Consider the following 21,759-nt stretch of genomic DNA (forward strand, 5'->3'; position numbering starts at 1 on the left):
AAAAATTTGGCACCATAAGGACCTTCAATAATTTGGCTTACTCTTTTGGTCCAAAGATAGTTAAAACAAGAAATAGAATATATGGACACATGTTTTATTTCAAAATCTACTTTTCAAAAGTACAAAATATATTTTGCTATCTAATCGTTTTAGTGATACTTCCATCAATAAGCCCATAAATGAATATGCGACTATTCTATTTTTAGCCAGTTCAAGATAAAAAGTTAATCATACAACCATCCCTTTTGCTTTACGATGTCTGAGTACAGTGCTAAGATACTTCACCAAGTTACATTCTACTGTCAGGAAGCTGTCATCCTTTTTTGGTTCTACAAAAAAATAAGCTTCTTCCATCAAATTTTCTTGTGTTTATTAGATCTCTTATCACACCTCATGATTTTATATCTGCACTGTTACAGTAAACTCTCACTAGAGCAAACATAGAAAGTCCAAATCCATCCCCCAAACATAAACTGCCATGCAAAAAGAAATTCACTATAGCAAACTATCCACTATAACAAACTATTCTTGTAGTCTTTACAAGTTTGCTATAGGTGAGAGTCAACCAGAATTCTTCTGCCATATTTGATTGTGCTAATGTTCTATCTTTAAAATCATGCTGAGGATGCTCACAACAACGCGCTTAGTGGAAACTTCTTCTTGAATAAAGAAACTATTTTTATGTAAGTGCACTGGTATTTTTTTAATAATTCATAACAATGCTTACCACCAGTATAAAAAACACCAAGAAGAAAAAATATACATTTATTAAACTCACTAATATTTCACTGGTTTTCTACCCAGCATCATCAGAGCACAATGATAACTGATAAATGACAGGCACATAGCACTAAACTAAGTAATTGTGAAAACAATTTAAATTATAACTGACATCTACTCTATGGGTCAGATAACTACCAAGTTAATTTAGAGAAGTCCGGCTATTAGGTTTTAAAAGGAGAGAGACTCTCCAGATCTATGGTAAATTATCAACCATACTTGTTGAAGTTCGGAGAATGCTTCATAGCTGATGCTGATTCTAAGAATAACCTCTCAGACCTGTAAACATCTACACTACGTAATGTTTTTCTCCATGTGATCCTTTGTGAAGGGTATGGTCTGCCAATCCCAATCTGCCCATATACAGACAATCTTGGATGTAATTTTTGTGTTCTTCAAGGCACATGTTAACTGATCTACCAGTCTGTCCAAAGTAGGTAAACTGCAGGCACAAGGAACTTTATATATTCCACAATGTTCAAGAGGATGTAGTAGATCTTTTGAAGAGCATATGAAGGTAGCTAGCTAAATGAAAGATTTGCAAGTGGTTGTAGAGAAAAAAATATTACATAGAAGTCATTATAGGTCTGAGAGGCTACTCTTAGAATTAGTATCAGCAATGAGCACTCTCCCAACCTCAACAAGTATGGTTGCATTAATTTACCAAAGATCTGGGAGACTATCGTTTTAAGACCTAACAGATTTCTCTAAATTAACTTTGTAGTTATCCAACCCAAAGAGGGAGACATGCAAGGACATTAGGTGTCAGTTACAATTTAAATTGTTTTCACAATTACTTAATTTGGTACTGTTCACCTGTCACAGTTATCATTATCATCCTAACCTAACCCAGCATCATCAGAATAGAAAACCCAGCAAAATATTAGTGAGTTTAATAATAATGATGCATATTTTTTCCTCTTGGTGTTATTTAAACTATTAAGCATTATTATGAATAATGAATGACACCTATGCATTTTTATGAACGTTTTTTTTAATAATATTAACTAAAACAGATTACTACAATTTCATTTGCTTTTACAACCTATCTGTATTGTAAACTCAATGGGACTATGTTGTAAAGTAAACTGCTCATATACCACACATACTCAGTAGGTCAATCATAAACAAAGATCTGCTTAAGGTCAGCAGGAGACGAAAAGAAATGCCAGAACACAAACCATAATAGCAAATGAATATGATCTTGGAATACTATTGTGTTGCAAAATTAACTTAAAAAAACTGCAAATATTCCGTGATGACTATATTACATTACTCTTCTAACATTTACTTTCTATTGTTAAAACATAATCTTATGACACTAAATAATGACATGAATAAACAAAAAACACACCTGTACCTAATATGTACAGCAATAACAAATGTACGAACACTGCTATGGAATAAAAGAACTAGCAAATGAGATTAAAACTGAAAATAAAACAATGAAATAAGCTACTTTACCTGAGAGATTCAGTCTTATTAATATACATAGGGCACATATACAATTCCATGGAATCATTTTTTTCATGCATATGTTCTTGATAATCTGCAGTCAAAATTTCCTGAAGTAGGGCATCTTTAATGAGTTTTGAAGACCGGTCATTTCGTTCAACAGCATCAGATACTTTCCACAACAAGGAACGGCCAACCCGATGTTCACTTAACTGTGGAGACAGCTTGGGAGGACTACTATTCCCTAAAATAAAACCACTAAAGAAAAAATAATAATCCAAAATAAAGTATACTCTCTGTGTTAATTATATTATTTCAAAACATCTTTATTTAAAGTTAAACCAAAATAACTTTAAGGTCACTTAATTATCAAGCCATCAGAGTCTAATAAGCAAATTCAATTTCTTTTTCTCTCTCTCCACACACACACACACACACACCACATGTGCTTGAAATGTCCCCCTTTTGCCTTCACACATGCCCGAAATCTGTGAGCCACATACTGATGGCAGCACATACAAAATCACAGAAATGCTGCCACTGCTCACTCCAAATCTACCTTTAGGTTGGCAATGTGCTGCAATGTCATTTCAGGCTACTCTCTCAAGCTCTGACCCCAACTTAAAGTCTAACAGATTTAGATTGGTTGCTGGATTCAGATTGGGACTTCCAGACAATCAATCGGTGAAAGTGGTCAGGCACATTTGCCTTTGTATGGTCCTTACCTTGTGTGCAGTGGCTGAGTTCTATTGGAAGGTCCACTGCCTACAATGGAACAAGGTGTTGTTTAGGGGCTGTACCACAGATTCTAGTATGGTGTCTTGATATGCTCTGGTAAAGGTTTTGCCCCATCGCTTGCAGAAATGCAACTTGGATATACCCTCTTATATGTCACCCCCACCCACACACACACCAAACTATCACTGACGAGGTGTGATGACCTCTCTGAATCCTGTGTGCTAAGGAACGTGCTGTGCGACCATTTGGGGCATATACCCAATCATTTTGGTGGATAAACAGTCAATGGTGAAAATCTTATCTGTAAAGAGGATATCTTTGTGTTACCAGAGAAGTGCCTTTAATTTTATAACCCTCTGCCACATAATGTATTAGGAGGGGGTCTCCAGGAGAACAATGATAGGCTCTCACCTTCCAGGCCATCAGTTAGAGCATGGACATTGTTCCCTGCAAAACATTCATCTCTTATGACACCACTTTGTGTTCTCACAGGATTATGGCAGAGGTGTGCTTACACAACCCTCACAAGCTGTTAATTCCTAACCTGTTCTTTGGCAATCAGATACTTCTTCTGTATTGTTATAATGGTTAACAGTCTGATATACAAACATCCTACTGATCACGAGTGTTTTTAATCGGGGTGAAAATAACAGGTGGCTGCATTCCAACCTTGTGAAATGCTATTACAGCCACACAGGTCTCATAATTTCCCCACTGCATGTTAACCTGTACAGTTAGACGACTCTCTACTGATAAACACGCAAATGTTGGCTGATCACAGTGTCACTAATGGAACCAGGCTTGTGCAATTCTGTGGGCAGCACAGGTGTGTGTGTGCGCGTGTGTGGAAGTTGTAACGGTATTTATGGCAAGACTGTGTGTATGTATATATAAGTATGCACAATTTGCCAGTTCATGAGTATGTGACTAAGTGTTTAAAACGCAGAACACCGGAATAAGATAACACTGATTTTAATTGACAACACAACGTTTCATCCTAATTGCACAAGATTTCTTCAAGTGTAAATATACAAACTAGTGAACTAGTAGATAAAACAGCACATAATAACAAAGGTGACAACTTTTATGCAGTTATAGAAGAAACTGATTGTTCAGAACATTGTGCATATTTATGTATTCAAATGAACATGTTTTTTGGCTTTTCACAATTAAGGAATTTAACATGTTTTCTGTGATATTTTCTTATTGGAATTATGGATTGATAGAAAATAAAACAGGCCAATTATAATCATTCAAATAATTTATTTCAATCAATATACTCTCCCTCAGCATTTGGCATGGTCAATTAATTCGTTAAATGAGTTTTTTTATATTGGTTTTTGGGATACTGTTGAGGGTTGTTGTTACTGCCGCTTGAACATTTTCAATGGTGTTGTATCGCTTTCCTTTCATCAGCAAATGAAGTCGGGGAAAGAGAAAGAAGTCACAGGGTGCTAAATCAGGTGAATATGGTGAGTGATACAACGCATAAACTTGGTTTTTGCTCAAAAACTGTCTCACATTGTTCGAACGATGAGATGGTGCACTATCGTGCAAAAGTGACCAGCTGCCTACATCACGATATTCATGCCGTAAGCAACAAATTCTTGCTATCAATCACTTCAAAACTTCGAGATAAAACTCACTATTGACTGTTTGGCCAGGTGAAATGAATTCTTTGTGGATAATGCCCTTAGAATTGTAGAAACAAATCAGCACTGCCTTTACTTTTGACTTCTCCAAGCGACTTTTTTTCAGATGCCCTCTTCTGGTGGTCTCTAATCAGCACTCTGGCGCTTTCAGGCTCATACTCGATGAGGTCCTTGCAGTGTTCAATTCGATACATTTTTTGGTCGTCGGTCAACTTGTGGATAAACAAATCGTGAATTCAATTTACGAAGGCCCAAACTCTCGGTCAAAATGTTGTGCACAGTTGATTTTGGAATCCCCAATTCATCTTCAATCAATCTCACAGACGATTTCAGGTTTTCTTAGATGAAACCACGCACTTTTTGGATGTTGACTTCGCTCAATCCAGTTTTTTGACAGCCCGGCTTTCCGTCGTTCTCAAGCATCTCATGACCACTTTGAATTCACTGAAACCACTCGTAAACTTGAGTACGGGATAAGCATTCATCACCATATACTTTTCGAAGCATTTGATGCATTTCAGTAAAACTTTCACCAAGTTTAACACAAAAGTCAATCGCAGCTCTCTGTTTGAAACACATTTTCCGACAGTTCGTCAAAACACACTGTCACTCTTGGCACTATAACTCAGCTTCTTATGAAACAAATGTCATAAATAGTTAACTGGCACAACACTAATGAAAGTTACTGCTTTCGACAACAAAAAGATACAACAGGTCACGACAGTAGTTTCTTCTATTTTCAAAAAGTTTGGTTTCTTTTTGGACAGAGGGTGTGAACTAAATGAATGTGTTTAAGTGACTTAGGAAAATGTTTTCTGGCTGTGTGTTCATCATCATCACATGTTCACTGGACCCAATGTCTTGACCCAGATCTAAGGTCTGAGCCAAACCTTGAGTTTCAGAATAGCTGGATCTAGAGCTCATTGCTCAAAATATTTCATATAAACATTGGTTATGGGGTGGGGGATATTTTGATTAACAAAATAACCAGAATGAAACATATGGGCAAACAGGACCACAATACTAGGCGAAAATTTGTCCTGCAATGTGCTAAACATGAATATGAAACAAAATGTGTTTTGTTGTGCTGAAACAAAACTTATAAGGAACAGCTACAACAGGAAAATAATTAACAGAATTCTTCACAAGAATACACTCAAAAATAATAAATTAAAGAGACAGTAAGGAAAAGAAGAAAGCATATCAAAAGTTCCTGGCAAATAAGTCAGCTAAACAAAAGTCATGGGAAAACTTTATAAGAACATGGAAAATAAATATCAAGAAGGTGGCAAGATATTCTGAAAGCTGTTGAAAAATCTCAGAAATGAAGGAAAGAGTGATTAGATGATAAAGGTGACATGAAAACTGGAGAAAAAGATATCCTTGATAGCGAAATAACTTCCCTTCGAATAACGAAATAAGCAGTGACAGTACATTGGTAAAACAACACTAAACAGGCATGCAAGCAGGAATACATATCCATACTTAAAGTAGAAAAAACCATCAAAAGCCTGAAATGTGGAAAAGCAACAGGAGTAGATGATATTCAACGAGAAATGCTCAAGTATGGAGGTATAAAGTCTTACAGTGGCTGCACTGCATAATTCAGAAGGCCTGGACAAAGGGACGAATTCCAGATGATTGGAGTAGAGCTCTCATAGTACCCATATATAAAAAGAGAAATAAAACTGAATATGAGATATTTCCCTACTGAGTGTTCCTGGTAAGATTTATGCAAGTATACTTGAATATCAGTTGAGATGGATTGTAGAACGGAAGCTTGGTGAAGAACAAGTTGGATTCAGGCCAAATAGAGGCTGTCAGGATCAGACTTTCACTTTACAACAAATAGTTGAGAAATCATGAGAATCTAACAAAGATCTGTATTTAAGTTTTGTAGATCTGGAAAAGACATATGACAAGGTGCAAAGAGAAAAGCAATTCAAAATGCTACAGTTCTATGGTGTCAATGTGGCATTATATCAAGCAAATAGTCTTTATTTGAGTTAAGTGAACAGTTAGAATTGAAGGAACCAAGTATCAACTTTACCTATACAAGTTGCAACTTGTATAGGTAAAGTTGATAAGGCTCTGTATTACTAAAACCTTGGTATTTAGGGTTTAGCTACTCACTGAGGAGACCTCAAAAAAGGTTGAAACCGGCATGGGTAGTCACCCCACCCATTATGTATTGCACTATATACATCTCTTAGTGAGATGTGCTTTACATTATGAAAAATACTAAGTATAGTGATCAGAGCTTTACCCAACTTTACAATGAGTTGCCCTGCTGTTGCACCACCTTTAGACTTGAAATATGTTCAAGCGCAAACTTAACTGTTTGCTTACTTGGGATTAGGAGTAAAAATAACCAAGTTTATAAAATTACTTGGTAACCCTAATACATTATTCCCAAGTTAAAAAAACTTATTTACATACATACATATATATCAGATCTACACATACACACATAAAACGTTGCAAAATCTGTAGTAGTACAGCAATATACTTTATATCTGGAAATTTGAGGAGGCTTCTGAAATGCTATGTATCCTCATGTAATGCAATAAAAATCAGGAACTGATTCTCAACTATGTGGTCCTAGGACAGGGGGTCCACCCATATGTTCACTGGGCATTCACAGATGCTGTATAGTCACTCTAGCATTTGGAGTGAAGTCAGTGTAAGAAAAAAGTGGTAGGGCTGCAGAGGCCCTTTAGGGAAAGGGATGGGAAACATATTATTATTTGGTGTCTCTTAAGTATTGGGAGAACCTTTTCAAATAATCAAAAATCACACTAGAGCACTAAAATAAAGAGAGAAATTAGTCAGAACACTAAATTAGCTGCATACAAGATAGTGTTCAAGCCAACTTATAACTTATGGATCTGAGAGCTGGGTCAGAAGTAAAACACTTGACCAAAGACTAGAGACTGCAGATATGAGAGTCCTGAGAAAGATTACAGGCATGAACAGATGGCATCAATGGCAACATCATATTAAAAACGAGGATATTAGGAAAGAACTTGACATTGTCAGCATCCAGGAATGCATTAGCAGAGCTAATCTCAGGTGGTATAGTCACTTAAAGTGGGAGAGGAAAGATTAGCAAAACAAGTGTACTCTGCCAGGTTGGCTGGAAAATGACCCAGAGGAAGACCAAGATATAGGTGGATTGATACAGTACAAAGTGCCGTAGATGATAGAAATATAAGATCTGGGTCAGAAAGGGATGGGAAACTTTTGTTGATGGGAAACTGATAATGTTGGAGTCTTGACAAGTAACAGACTGATTTGGAGGAAAATTGTAGAAAGGAAGTTAGTGACAATGTCAATTTTTCATGTAGTACTATCACATCCTGTACCTCTTGAGGATACATGGCAGGAATTTGATGATGAGTGTTAAAATCTACGAATATTGTTGTAAGTCATGTAAGATTGAATGAATGTAGTGACAGAATTTTTACTTAAAAATCCTTCTACCCTGTTGATAGCATGGATATTTTTTTATTTGCCTTTAAGTGTTAATTCTAGTTGCCACATACAGCCACACAATTTAAAGATGCAATTTTTAACATCAGCAAAAGAGTAAACAATAATTCTGAATATTCTGGTTTTGTTTTTTTTTATAAGGATCAATGAAACATACGTTTTTTCAAGTTTTTCCAATATATTACAGTGCACAATCTCATGATCGTTTTATTTGACTAAAGCACAATAAAAGAAAAGAAAATTAAAGATATTCTTTTATTAATTCTTAATCCCTTATGAGTAATACATAAAAATTACAGATAAAATAAAGTGTTATTTTACCTGCATAATATATTAAACAGAAGTTAATCTTTACCATATTTTAGTAGAAAATATCAAATAAAAAAACTCGAGAAAGAAAAATAGTGGATGTTTTATTTATTTAGAATCAGTGAGACTTCTGCCACTGCATCACTGATGACAGATAATTTATATCAGGTTTATATTTTGTAACCTTTAGAGATATGAATGCGCTACTCATTTCAATCTGTAAGACTACTCCTATTACAAGAATTAATGAAGTTCATCACTGAGAACAATGATTCACAAGAATATGTAGATGCAAAAATGGATAGATATTTTTAAATATACAAACGTTTCTGGAACAGTATTCCAAGTCCTTATTACCTCATTTTCTGCACTTCTATCTGTTACTCCAGTTTCTAATCTCTCCTTTTCAGTATTTTTCAAGTCAACTCTGAGGCCAACAAATTTCTGCCTCCAAACTGAGCTACTTTGAAAATCAATCAACTGCATTTCAAAATTATATTTATCCACGAAACCATCTGCAAGTTAATTCATCCAGTTTTATAGTGTCTGGAAACTTAAAATTTTGCAATCTCTTCTAATTTCCTGAATTTAACAAATCTTAGAGAGAACTGCTCGACAGTTGACACAATGATGTTTAGAAATAGCTTTTTAAGATACTGGGGGTCTGTTTTGTCATCCTTTTGGAGATCATTGATGCATTTCTTTAGGTGTGGAAAATGTCTAAAATATGTCTCACTGTCTAGATCCCTCTTAAAAACTCCTAGTTTCATTTCAAATGCCTTTATGTCATCAAACATAACAGAGTCCTGTAGTTTAAGGTTCAAGTCATTTAAATGTTTGCAAAAATCTGCAAAAATCATCATTTTTGCAGATTTTTGACTAATCTCTTTGATTAGTCAAAAAGAGATTTATCTCAGCCAGGAGTTCAACAAGTCATTTCAGAACAAGACCTCGACTAAGCCAATAAACATTATTGTACCTTATTAGTCCTTTGTACATTGAATCCACCTCATTCACTATATTCTGAAATTGACTTTTATTCAAAGCATGTCCAGAAATGTAATTAACAACCTTGGTTACCGTTTGCATCACTTCTTGAAATTTCTTTAGGTCAGCTTTTGCACATAAAGTCTCCTCATGTATGATGCAATGAAAATTTATCAGTGGATGACAAACATGTTTTGCAAAAAGATTTACAAATCCTGCTTCCTTACCAATCATGCTGGGTGCACCATCTGTATGGACACCACTTTTGAAATATCAATTTGCCAAATAGATAATTTGTTCATAACTGATTTACATATTTCAACCCCAGTGGTACCCTCAGGTGGTGTTATAAGGTTAATCATCACTTCACTTACTTCGTCAACTCTACAAAATCAAGCAAAGATTGCTAGCCTAGCTGATGATATAATGTCTGTGCTCTCATCAACACAAATAGAAAATAACTTACATGAAGCCAAATCTTTTGTTAATTGTTTTGCTGTATTCCTTTCCAACTTAAGTATCCTATCCTTCACCGTTTTCCTACTCACAGACAAATCTTTAATGTGCTAAATAATTTTTATCTTTTCTGAAAGATTGTCAAAAAAGGAAAAGAGCACATTCTAGCCATGCTTCTTTAATATACTCCCCATCACCGAGTGGTTTTCCATGTTAGGCAAATAACTTTTGAAACCTCAAAACTGACAGCAACTAAGTTGGTACTAGGCCTACCTGAAATAAATTTCATCCAAGTATTGGACTGTTTTTTTTGTCTTGCTCAGTTTTCACAAGACATTAGTTCTCTTTGTGTTCTTGCTCACTTTTATTGCTTAAGTTCTTATGAACAGTATCAAAATGTCTCTTTACAGAAGAAGTCCTAAACAACTGATTTGGAACATAAAATGCCCAAATCTTTATTATCTTTCTTAATCATATCAAATTTTTCAGTTCAGTACTCTTCTGGTGGTTGTGATATTCTGTACAATCTGTAAAGGACAGGAAGCAAATAAAAATATATGATAATGGTGTATATATATAGCATAAATATGAGTAGAAAAAAAACGAGAAAGAAAGAAAGGAAGTCAAGAAGGGAATAAGGCAAAAGGAAAAAAGTAAATCACAACTCAATGACCAAAGCTGTACAACAATGTACATACAAAAAAGAATTGTTTTCTTCATACAGTTTCCAACTTTAATGAAAATCAGATCATGGGGTGTAAAAATGTGGACAGAAATGTGTAGACACTGAAAAAAATTATAATTTCGAATCAGAAAATCTCATCATAATCACTCTCTGCATACACCTACTAAGTTTAAGTAAACCAAAAATTAGCACAATTAGAAGCATACCAAAACACATGCAAATAAAAGAGAGGAGTATACATGCCAACTAATCATGTGCAGATAACACTTCATAATCCTGAATACTGATAATACATTTCACATAGCTTTAACTATAACTTATGTTAAACAATAAATTACAAGATAACCACAGTAATTAACTTTAATGAAATGAAAGTACACATATTTCGTACTGCGTGTCCATTTAAAGATTAGAATAACTTATGTTTATGGAAATATAAAGAAAATCTTCATTTATATCAAATAATAATAAATAAAATAGCGAATAAAAGTTCAATAGCTCACAGATGTAAACTGTAGCCTAAAATACACAAACATTATTCAAGAAAAAATGAAAGAGTTTGAGAACAGGAACCAAACCATGGAGAGTCAGTGGCCAATCCTCAAGTAAACATTGATTGATTCAGCCAGAGAGGCTTTGTGGGGAGGTTATCTAAAAGGATAGAAAAACAGAATTCCATGGTGGACACAGGAAGTTAAAGAGGTGGTGAAGAAAAGAAGAAAGCATATCAAAAGTTTGTGGCAAATAAGTCAGATTGTGCTCTTAGAGAATATAGAGACAAATGTAAAAAAGCTAAATACTGTGTAAAAGGAGCTAAACAAAAGTCATGGGAAGACTTTAGTAAGAAGGTAGCAAAATATTCTGGAGACTGTTGGAAAAAACTCAGAAATGGGGGAAAGAGTGCTGTAACAGGAATTAGAGATGGTAAAGGTGACATGAAAACTGGTGAAAAAGATATCTTTATTGTATGGAGTAATTACTTCGAAAAATTGCTGAATGAAACAAGCAGTGATGACAGTACAGTAGTAAAAAACACTCAACAGACACAGTCAAGAATATCCATACTTGAAGTAAAAAAAAGCCATCAAAAGCCTGCAATGTGGAAAGGCAGCAGAAATAGATGATATTTGACCTGAAACTCAAGCATGGAGTCTTACAGTGGCTGCGTTGCATAGTTCAGAAGGCCTGGACACAGGGACAAATTCCAAATGATCGGAGTAGAGCTCTCATCATCATCATCATCAGTTGCATCAGTTTTGGGACTGGTAGCTCAGCAGCAATTTCTTCCATTCCGCTCTGTCATTAGCTTTCTTCTTGATACAAAATTAATAATGGAAAAAACTCACGTACAAAGATTATTTAATAGTATAATTTTCGCCTGTGTGTCACAGGCATCTTCAGTACATTAAGCTCAAATTAAACAATAACTGACAATTCCAAAAAGCGCCACCTAAGTAGCTGGTGTAAGATAACTAAAAAGGTCAATAACTTTCCTTAAAAAAAAAAAAAATCAATACAATAAAAAGTTAGGAAAGATGAGCTGATTTGTGAAGTACTATCTCCCATAAAGGGGATAGACGTAAGCCGTTGGATCTGTTTAAGTTAGGAGAATGAAGTAGAGTTTCACATGTTTCTTTATAAAGGCGTTCCATGAGAAACTGACTTTTGTGAAGAACTTTTGTCTTTCTCCAATGAACTCTGTGTCTGGTGAAGATGGCATGTTCTGCAAGTCCAGACTTTTCAGGTTTAAAGTATTCAATATAAGATTGGTGTTCTTCTAGCCGAATAGAGGCAGATCTTCCCGTTTGTCCGAAATAAGATAATCCACAAGAGCACGGAATATGGTAGAAACCTGGATGATTAAGATGTGGAAGCTTGTCCTTAGGAGAAGTGAGAAAGGTTGAGATTTTTCTAAACAGTTGAAAGGCAACAAAAATATTCAGTAGTTTTAAAACTTTTGCTATATGTTTACTGATGCCTTGTACATAAGGGATAGTAATGCGCGTTATTTCTTCTGTGTTTGAAGAGGAAGATATATTAAAACTATTCAAAGTTCTTTTAATAAAGCAATTCTTATAACCATTAGATAGAAAGGAAGAAGTTATATATTGTAGTTCTTTCTGTAAAAGATCGTCTGAAGAACAAAAGGAGTGGCCCCGATGAACCAGTGTTTTAATAGCTCCTGCCTTTTGACTGGGATGGTGATGAGATTCCGCATGGATATAATGGCCTGTATAAGTCTTCTTTCTATAAACTGAGAAATGTAGGTCACCATCTTGGTGAAGAATTAGAAGATCTAAAAAAGGCTAACTGTTTATTTGATTCTACTTCTAGGGTAAACTTGATCCTAGGATGAAATGCGTTTAACTTAGTGAGAAATTGTTGAAGTTCATCAGAAGAGCCATTCCATACAGCAAAAATGTCATCGACATATCTGAACCAATGAGTAGGTCTGGGAAAAATGTTGTCAAAGATACGTTGTTCAAAATGTTCCATAAAGAAATTGGAGATAGCAGGAGAAAGAGGATTACCCATTGCTGTTCCTTCAATTTGTCGATACAACTTATTTTTAAAGGAAAAATAACCAGAATTTATTACAAAATCAAATACGTTTACAATGTCTGAAGGAAATTCCTGTTGTAGTAATTCAATACTTTTCAAAAGAGGCACATTTGTAAATAAAGAAACAATCTATATTATCTATAAGAGAATTAAGTCTCTTCAATTGACTCCGGGTAGGATCCGACGTAAGATAATGTATCTACATGGAATGAAGATCAAAAGAAAAAACTTAAAACCTTCTTCGGCCGTCCACCTAGATTGTATGGTCTTCCAAAAGTTCATAAACCAGGCATTCCGTTAAGACCAGTCGTAGATTGTATAGGTTGCCCCACTTACAAAATCTCAAAATTTTTATCAAATTTACTCTCTTCTTCAACTAGTAGAACTGATACTTATATAAAAAATACTTTGGATTTCAAAAATAAAATTTCAGATCTTCATTTGGACGTTTCTGATATCATGATCAGTTTAGATGTTGTTTCTTTATTTACAAATGTGCCTCTTTTGGAAAGTATTGAATTACTACAACAGGAATTTCCTTCAGACATTGTAAACGTATTTGATTTTGTAATAAATTCTGGTTATTTTTCCTTTAAAAATAAGTTGTATCAACAAATTGAAGGAATAGCAATGGATAATCCTCTTTCTCCTGCTATATCCAATTTGTTTATGGAACATTTTGAACAACGTTGACATTTTTCTGTATGGAATGGCTCTTCTGATGAACTTCAACAATTTCTCACTAAGTTAAACGCATTTCATCCTAGGATCAAGTTTACCCTAGAAGTAGAATCAAATAAACAGTAAGCCTTTTTAGATTTTCTAATTCTTTGCCAATCAGATGGTAACCTACATTTCTCAGTTTATAGAAAGAAGACTCATACAGGCCATTATATCCATGCGGAATCTCATCACCATCCCAGTCAAAAGGCAGGAACTATTAAAACACTGGTTCATCAGGCCCACTCCTTTTGTTCTTCAGACGATCTTTTACAGAAAGAACTATAATATATAACTTCTTCCTTTCTATCTAATGGTTATAAGAATTGCTTTATTAAAAGAACTTTGAATAGTTTTAATATGTCTTCCTCTTCAAACACAGAAGAAATAATGCGCATTACTATCCCTTATGTACAAGGCATCAGTAAACATATAGCAAAAGTTTTAAAACCACTGAATATTTTTGTTGCCTTTCGACTGTTTAGAAAAATCTCAACCTTTCTCACTTCTCCTAAGGACAAGCTTCCACATCTTAATCATCCAGGTTTCTACCATATTCCGTGCTCTTGTGGATTATCTTATTTTCGACAAACGGGAAGATCTGCCTCTATTCGGCTAGAAGAACACAAATCTTATATTGAATACTTTAAACCTGAAAAGTCTGGACTTGCAGAACATGCCATCTTCACCAGACACAGAGTTCATTGGAGAAAGACAAAAGTTCTTCACAAAAATCAATTTCTCATGGAACGCCTTTATAAAGAAACATGTGAAACTCTACTTCATTCTCCTAACTTAAACAGATCCAACGGCTTACGTCTATCCCCTTTATGGGAGATAGTACTTCACAAATCAGCTCATCTTTCCTAACTTTTTATTGTATTGATTTTTCTTTACTTTTTTTTTTTTTTTAAGGAAAGTTATTGACCTTTTTAGTTATCTTACACCAGCTACTTAGGTGGCGCTTTTTGGAATTGTCAGTTATTGTTTAATTTGAGCTTAATGTACTGAAGATGCCTGTGACATACAGGCGAAAATTAAACTATTAAATAATCTTTGTACGTGAGTTTTTCCGTTATTAATTTTGTATCGATATGTCTACTCACGGTATACCGCTTTTAAAACTTTTTAAAGCTTTCTTCTTAACCTCCTGGTAACTCCTTAAACCCGTGCCTTTGACTTGGTCAAGAAAACTTTTCCTTGGTCTGCCTCTTCTTCTTTTCCCCTCTATTTTGCCTTCAGTTATTCTTTTCACAAGTCCATCATGTCGAAGTATATGTCCAAACCACCTATCCCTTCTAATTTTGATCGATTTTATTAGAGTTCTTGTTTCGTTTATCTCTCCCAGGACTTGTTGGTTTGATTTTTTTTCTGTCCATTTTATTTTGTTCATGCGATGCCAGTGTTGGATTCTGAATGAAGAGAAATTTAAATTATTAATACTCTCCTCAGAATCCAACATAATCCACCATGGCAAAGGCTACATTTGTAAATATTATTTAATGTAAATCACTTGTTTATAATTTAATTATTTAATCAAGGATATATGTATTAATAAGGAAAAGACTGTATTAAATATTATTAAGCTATTTTAATTATTATTATGTTAATATTATAAGAACTTGTATTTGATAATTTAACTGCGCATTAATTGAAATGTAAATATTCCTTATTTATTCCTATTTGTAGAAGTTTAGCGTTATGCAATACCTCAATTTTATTATATTTTGTTTGGTTGTCATGGAGACGTATGTAAGTGAGCGAGCACGTTTTGGAACACCACGTGAGGAGAAAGTTTATTGAAAAGAGTTTTAGATCACGAGAACAATTTAGGCGGGAAGAATGGATATAAAAAGCGATGAACGCTGAAATTATTAATGAATTAAGGGGAGATTAGAGGAATTAAGAGAGAGAAAAAGGAGAGGATTGTCATTAGGTTGGAATCGGAGCATTCGGGAATCACAGTGCGATAATAGCGCAAGTGCAAGTCGCTCAAGCAGCTAATAAAGTCTACTAGTCGAGAGGCGGTTAGCTAATAAATTGTAGAATAACAATTATAGCTACGGAAGACAGCTGAGTGACTATTAAACAGACCAGCGATACTTGAGTTGAGATTTAATTTCAGCGCCGACCTTTCAAGGACGTACGGAACCTTGAAGCAAAGTACGAAGTTTCTAGAGTATAGTGGAGGCTGAAAAATTGCAGTTTACCGTTAACTGTGATTAGAATTATAGTGCCTAAAGAATTATTTGAATGCAGGAAGAATGAACAGCTGTGCATGTAAAACCTCAAGTTAATTAATTATTGTGTATTGCCTTAATTCATAAGAGATCAGTAGTATTTCATGCAAGAACGTTTGTTTATGTGACTGACGATTAATTCAGTTATTGCATAGAAAATTTATTTAATGAGTGCCGTATACTGTTTAAAGTGTTTACAGTTATAAAAAGTGTTTACATATAAGTCATCATCATCATCAAATTCCTGCCATGTACCCTCAAGGGGTGTACAGGATATGACAGTACTACATGAAAAAATTACATCATTACTAACTTCCTATCTACAATTTTCCTCCAAACCAGTCTGTTACTTGTCAAGACTCCAACATTATCAGATCTTATATTTCTATCGTCTAAGGCACTTTGTACCGTATCAATCCACCTATATCTTGGTCTTCCTCTGGGTCGTTTTGCTGCCAACCTGGCAGAGAACACTTGTTTTGCTAATCTTTCCTCTCCCATTCTATTTAAGTGACCATACCACCTGAGATTAGCTCTGCTAACACATTCCTGGATGCTGACAATGTCAAGTTCTTTCCTAATATCCTCATTTTCAATATGATATTGCCATTGATGCCATCTGTTCATGCCTCTAATCTTTCTCAGGACTCTCATATCTGCAGTCTCTAGTCTTTGGTCAAGTGTTTTACTTCTGACCCAGCTCTCAGATCCATAAGTTAAAACTGGTTTGAACACTGTCTTGTATACAGCTAATTTAGTTTTCCGACTAATTTCTTTTCTGGCAGAGAACACTTGTTTTGCTAATCTTTCCTCTCCCATTCTATTTAAGTGACCATACCACCTGAGATTAGCTCTGCTAACACATTCCTGGATGCTGACAATGTCAAGTTCTTTCCTAATATCCTCATTTTTAATATGATATTGCCATTGATGCCATCTGTTCATGCCTCTAATCTTTCTCAGGACTCTCATATCTACAGTCTCTAGTCTTTGGTCAAGTGTTTTACTTCTGACCCAGCTCTCAGATCCATAAGTTAAAACTGGTTTGAACACTGTCTTGTATACAGCTAATTTAGTTTTCCGACTAATTTCTTTTTTATTCCATATGAATTTATTCAATTGACTTCCCACCATACCAGCTTTGCTGATTCTGTTGTCTATTTCTATATTTAATTTACCATCTTCAGTAAAAATCGTGCCTAAGTAACTGAAATGTTTTACTTATTCCACAGGTTCTCCATTCACAACACAGTGGACATTTTCAATGATTCTGCCTATTTTCATTGTTTTTGTCTTTTTATTGCTGACCTTCATACCATATCTATTACAATTTAGTCAGAGAATCTTGCAGACTTGTAGCGGATTTATTTAGAAGTATAACATCATCCGCATAAAGCAAAGAGCTGACATTAACATCTTCAATTTTGATATCAGGTTTAATACCACATTCCTTCATAATGTGATCCATATAGATAATGAATAACAGAGGGGATAATGTACATCCTTGTCTCACACCACATTTAACATTAAACCATCTTCCTGTACTTCCTTCAATTCTAACTGCTGACTTACAACTCAAATAAAGACTAAGTATTGCTTGATATAATGCCCCATTGACACCATATAACTGCAGCGTATTGAATAGCTTCTCTCTTGGCACCTTGTCATATGCCTTTTCCAAATCGACAAAACTTAAATACAGATCTTTGTTATATTCCCATGCTTTCTCGACTATTTGTCGTAAAGTGAAGATCTGATCCTGACAGCCTCTATTTGGCCTGAATCCAGCTTGTTCTTCACCAAGCTTTTCTTCCACAATTCTTCTCAACCGTTTCTCAAGTATACTTGCATAGATCTTGCCAGGAACACTCAGTAGGGAAATATCTCTGTAATTCTCACATTCAGTTTTATTTCCCTTTTTATATATGGATACTATGAGAGCTCTACTCCAATCATCAGGAATTCGTCCCTCTGTCCAGGCTTTTTGAACTATGCAGTGCAGCCACTGTAAGACTCTTATACCACCATGCTTCAGCATTTCTGGTCGAATATCATCTACTCCTGCTGCCTTTCCACATTTCAAGCCTTTGATGGCTTTTTCTACTTCAAGTATGGATATGTATTCCTGACTGCATGCCTGGTCAGTGTTTTTTATCACTGTGCTGTCATCACTGCTTGTTTCATTTAGCAGTTTTTCAAAGTAATTACTCCATACTTCAAGGATATCTTTTTCTCCTGTTTTCATGTCACCTTTATCATCTCTAATTCCTTTTACAGCACTCTTTCCTCCATTCTTAAACTTCAACAACCTCCAGAATATTTTGCCACCTTCTTGATATTTATTTTCTATATTCTTGCCAAAGTCCTCCCATGACTTTTGTTTAGCTAGTTTTACACACTGTTTAGCTTTCTTACAATTGTCTCTGTATTCTGTAAGAGTAAAAGCTGACTTATTTGCCAGGAACTTTTGATAAGCTTTCTTCTTTTCCTTTACTGCCTCTTTAACTTCCTGTGTCCACCAGGGAGTTCTGATTTTTTTATCATTGCACACAACCTCACCACATGCCTCTCTGGCTGAATCAATCAATGTTTTCTTCAGAGTTTGCCACTGAATCTCCAAGGTTTGATTCCTGTTCTCAAACTCTTTCATTTTTTCTTCAATAATCTTTGTGTATTTTAGTCTACAGTTCACATCTGAGAGCTGCTCAACTTTTATTCGCTTTAAAACTTTCTTACATGTTTTTCTTTTCAATATGAAATTCAATTTTATCCTGCTCAAGACTAAATAGTGATCACTTCCAATTTCAAATCCTCTGTACACTCTGGTGTCCTGCACCAGGGAGAAAACATCACTATCAACAATAACATAGTCAATGAGACTTTTCTTATTCTTAGCCTCTTCTCTCCATGTGAATTTGTGCACATTTTTATGTTGGAACATGGTGTTAGTAATAACCAGTCCATGTCCTGAGCAGAAATCCAACAGATATTTGCCATTATTATTAGCTTTGCTCTTTTCTCCAAATTTTCCCAAAATATTTTTGTATGTCTCGCAATCATTTCCTACTCTGCTATTTAGATCCCCAACAAGGACCAACTTGTCCTTTTTCATTGTGTCAGTTGCTTTTTCTAAAGCCTCAAAAAATTCCTACACTTCTACCTTAGTAGAACCTTCTGTGGGACCATAGGCACAAATAAGTCTCATTGTCCAGTTCCCCATTCTCATATTTGCCCACATTACTCTACTTGAGACTGACTGCCATTCAAGAATATTAGCCTCGTATTTTGTGTTGAATACTATGGCTACTCCTTCTTTTCCTTGATTGTCATTGCCTGAATATAACATTTTGTATTTATTGCTCAGAAAGATCTCACCAGTTTTGGTCTTTTTTGTTTCAGTCACCCCTATTATGTCGATCTGGTACTTATCTAATTCCTCAGCTAGCTCCATTTCTTTGCCATTCAGGCTACTTACATTGATAGTACCGATCTTTAACTCTGGTGATGTTGAGTTGGGGTTTGTTTTCAGATTTGTTCCAGTAGCTGACTTTTCGCTGTTCGCCCTGGTTCCCTGGCGAAAACAACGGGGGCCTTGTTTAACCGGGCGACGCCCCAGCCGGCATGAAATTTTGTCATGTTGTACCATCATTTTCTATTTTGGTTTAACCAATAAGAATACAATTTGGTCGGCTAAATCCCAAATTGCCAGCCCATCCTCGTTCGTTCTGTATCAAAGTAGATACCCAACAGGGTGCACCATGAGAAGGTGAGGATTGGACATTAGGTCAGAAGCCCTGGTCGGTTCTCTGCATTCCTTTAAAGGCTATGTGGAGGTCTCCTCTCAGTTATACAGCTTTGACCCTTAAGCATGCCCTTACATATAAGTAGATGAAGAAAAAATATTATCGGTAAGATTATTCCAACCATTAATATTTCTATACAGAGAAGTGTGTAAGTTTCATCCTAGAATTTCCTTATATTAACAGTAACTATTAGTGAGAATTAACTGAAGTGTAAAATTAAAAGTGTTTGTTTGTGAAGAGGTGTGTTACTGCAATTTTTATTGTATTTGGAACTTAAGGAACTGTAAGAAGACTGTATTAGAGATAATAGATTTACCATTGTCTGAGTTTGTATGATTGTACTTATCAGAGAAGCTAAAATGTTTGTGATATCTTAATTACTGATTTAAACTTAAGTGTAAAATTTGTGATTCTAAAATTAAGTGTTTGTTTTTGTTAATCAAAAGATGTGTTTTGCCTGAATCTCTTTTACTGCACCATTCATAAAATATTCGAACCAAAGCGGGTAAATTAAGTAAGTTAAATATTCTCGGTCAGTATATATAATATTAACACCTAAAAGGAGAGATAGTTGTGAGTTGGTTTATCTTCAATTCTTGAACTAATTCAGATATAAAGTGGCGCAGTCTTTAAATATAAATGTTCTTTATATTTGAATTAGAAATCAACTAGCAACTTTCTATTTTGTTTAAGAACATCATAGTAAATAACATGTCGGATCCAAGGTATAGATTAAGACGAAATAGGATCCAACACCAGCACCACATTTCAAAAGCCTCCAATCATCTTACATCTTCTCTGCCTAGAATCCAGGTTTCACATCCATACAGTGCAATGCTCCATATCAATGTGTTTACTAATTTTTTTTTTCAATTGTAGGTTGAGGTTTCCTGTTAAAATGCTTTTCATCTTAGAGAATTGGGCTTTTGTGTTGTTTATTCTTGAACTTATGTCTTCTCTTGTTCTGCCATCTTCTGTTATTAGGCTACCTAAATATTTAAAGTCACTTGTTTTATTTTTTCCCGCTGATGTCTATATGCTCTGTATTGATAGGGATTTTGCCTGTAACAATTATTTTAGTCTTATCTGTGTTGATTTTCATTTTATATTTTTCAAGGTTATTATGTAGTAATTCTAGCATTGTTTTTAACGTTTTTCTGTTTTCTGCTACAAGGGCTATGTCATCAGCAAATCTTATACACATGACTTGCTCACCATTTATCTTTATGCCACTATTTATTTTATCTTTAGTTTCCTGAATGGCCTTTTCAATATATAAGTTAAATAAAAGTGGTGAAAGTATACATCCTTGTCTTACTCCACTCCTGATATTCATTATTTTCTCCTTATCATTGATTTTAATCCGTCCATTTTGATTTTTGTAAATTTGATAAATTATTTTCCTATCCCTCAAACCTATGCTGATATTAGTTAGACTATTTAAGAGTATTTGCTGGTTTACTTTATCAGACGCGGTCTAATCTTCTCTCTATTGTATTGCCTCTCTTGTTCCTTTATTCTTTCTGAATCCAAATTGGTCTTCATCCAATAGACAATCCATTTTTGAATAAATTCTATTTTGGATAATTTTTAGCAGAATTTTGTTAATGTATGGGATTAAAGCTATTGAAATTGGCTGCATTTGCTTGCATTATTCTTTTTTGGTATTGGTATTATGGTTGATTTCATAAACTCCTTTGGTATTTCTCGTCTATCATAGATTTGAGCTATTAATTGATAGAGTAAGGTTTTTGTCTCACCACCTAGATTTTGTAGCAGTTCTATAGGAATACTGTCTACACCTGGACTTTTTCCCTTACTCATTTCGGACAGTGCTTTATCAAATTCTTCTCGCATTATTGGGGGTCCTAGATTATCTT

General features: G+C 34.8%; 1 protein-coding gene across 1 annotated transcript in view; it reads right to left on the bottom strand.

Annotated features, from left to right (window-relative positions):
• The window catches only part of Atf6 (bZIP_ATF6 domain-containing protein ATf6), a 244,734-nt gene that overhangs the window by 110,815 nt on the left and 112,160 nt on the right, over positions 1 to 21,759 (bottom strand). The window contains exon 9 of the mRNA XM_090414984.1: positions 2,245 to 2,493. Within this exon, the coding sequence (XP_090271110.1) occupies positions 2,245 to 2,493 (249 nt within the window). The remainder of the gene's footprint in view (positions 1 to 2,244; positions 2,494 to 21,759) is intronic.

The sequence above is a fragment of the Typopeltis vanoorti genome, chromosome 26 (genome assembly GCF_054136105.1).
Source record: "Typopeltis vanoorti isolate ZY-2024b chromosome 26, IOZ_Tvanoo_1.0, whole genome shotgun sequence".
NCBI classification, from domain to species: Eukaryota; Metazoa; Arthropoda; class Arachnida; order Uropygi; family Thelyphonidae; genus Typopeltis; species Typopeltis vanoorti.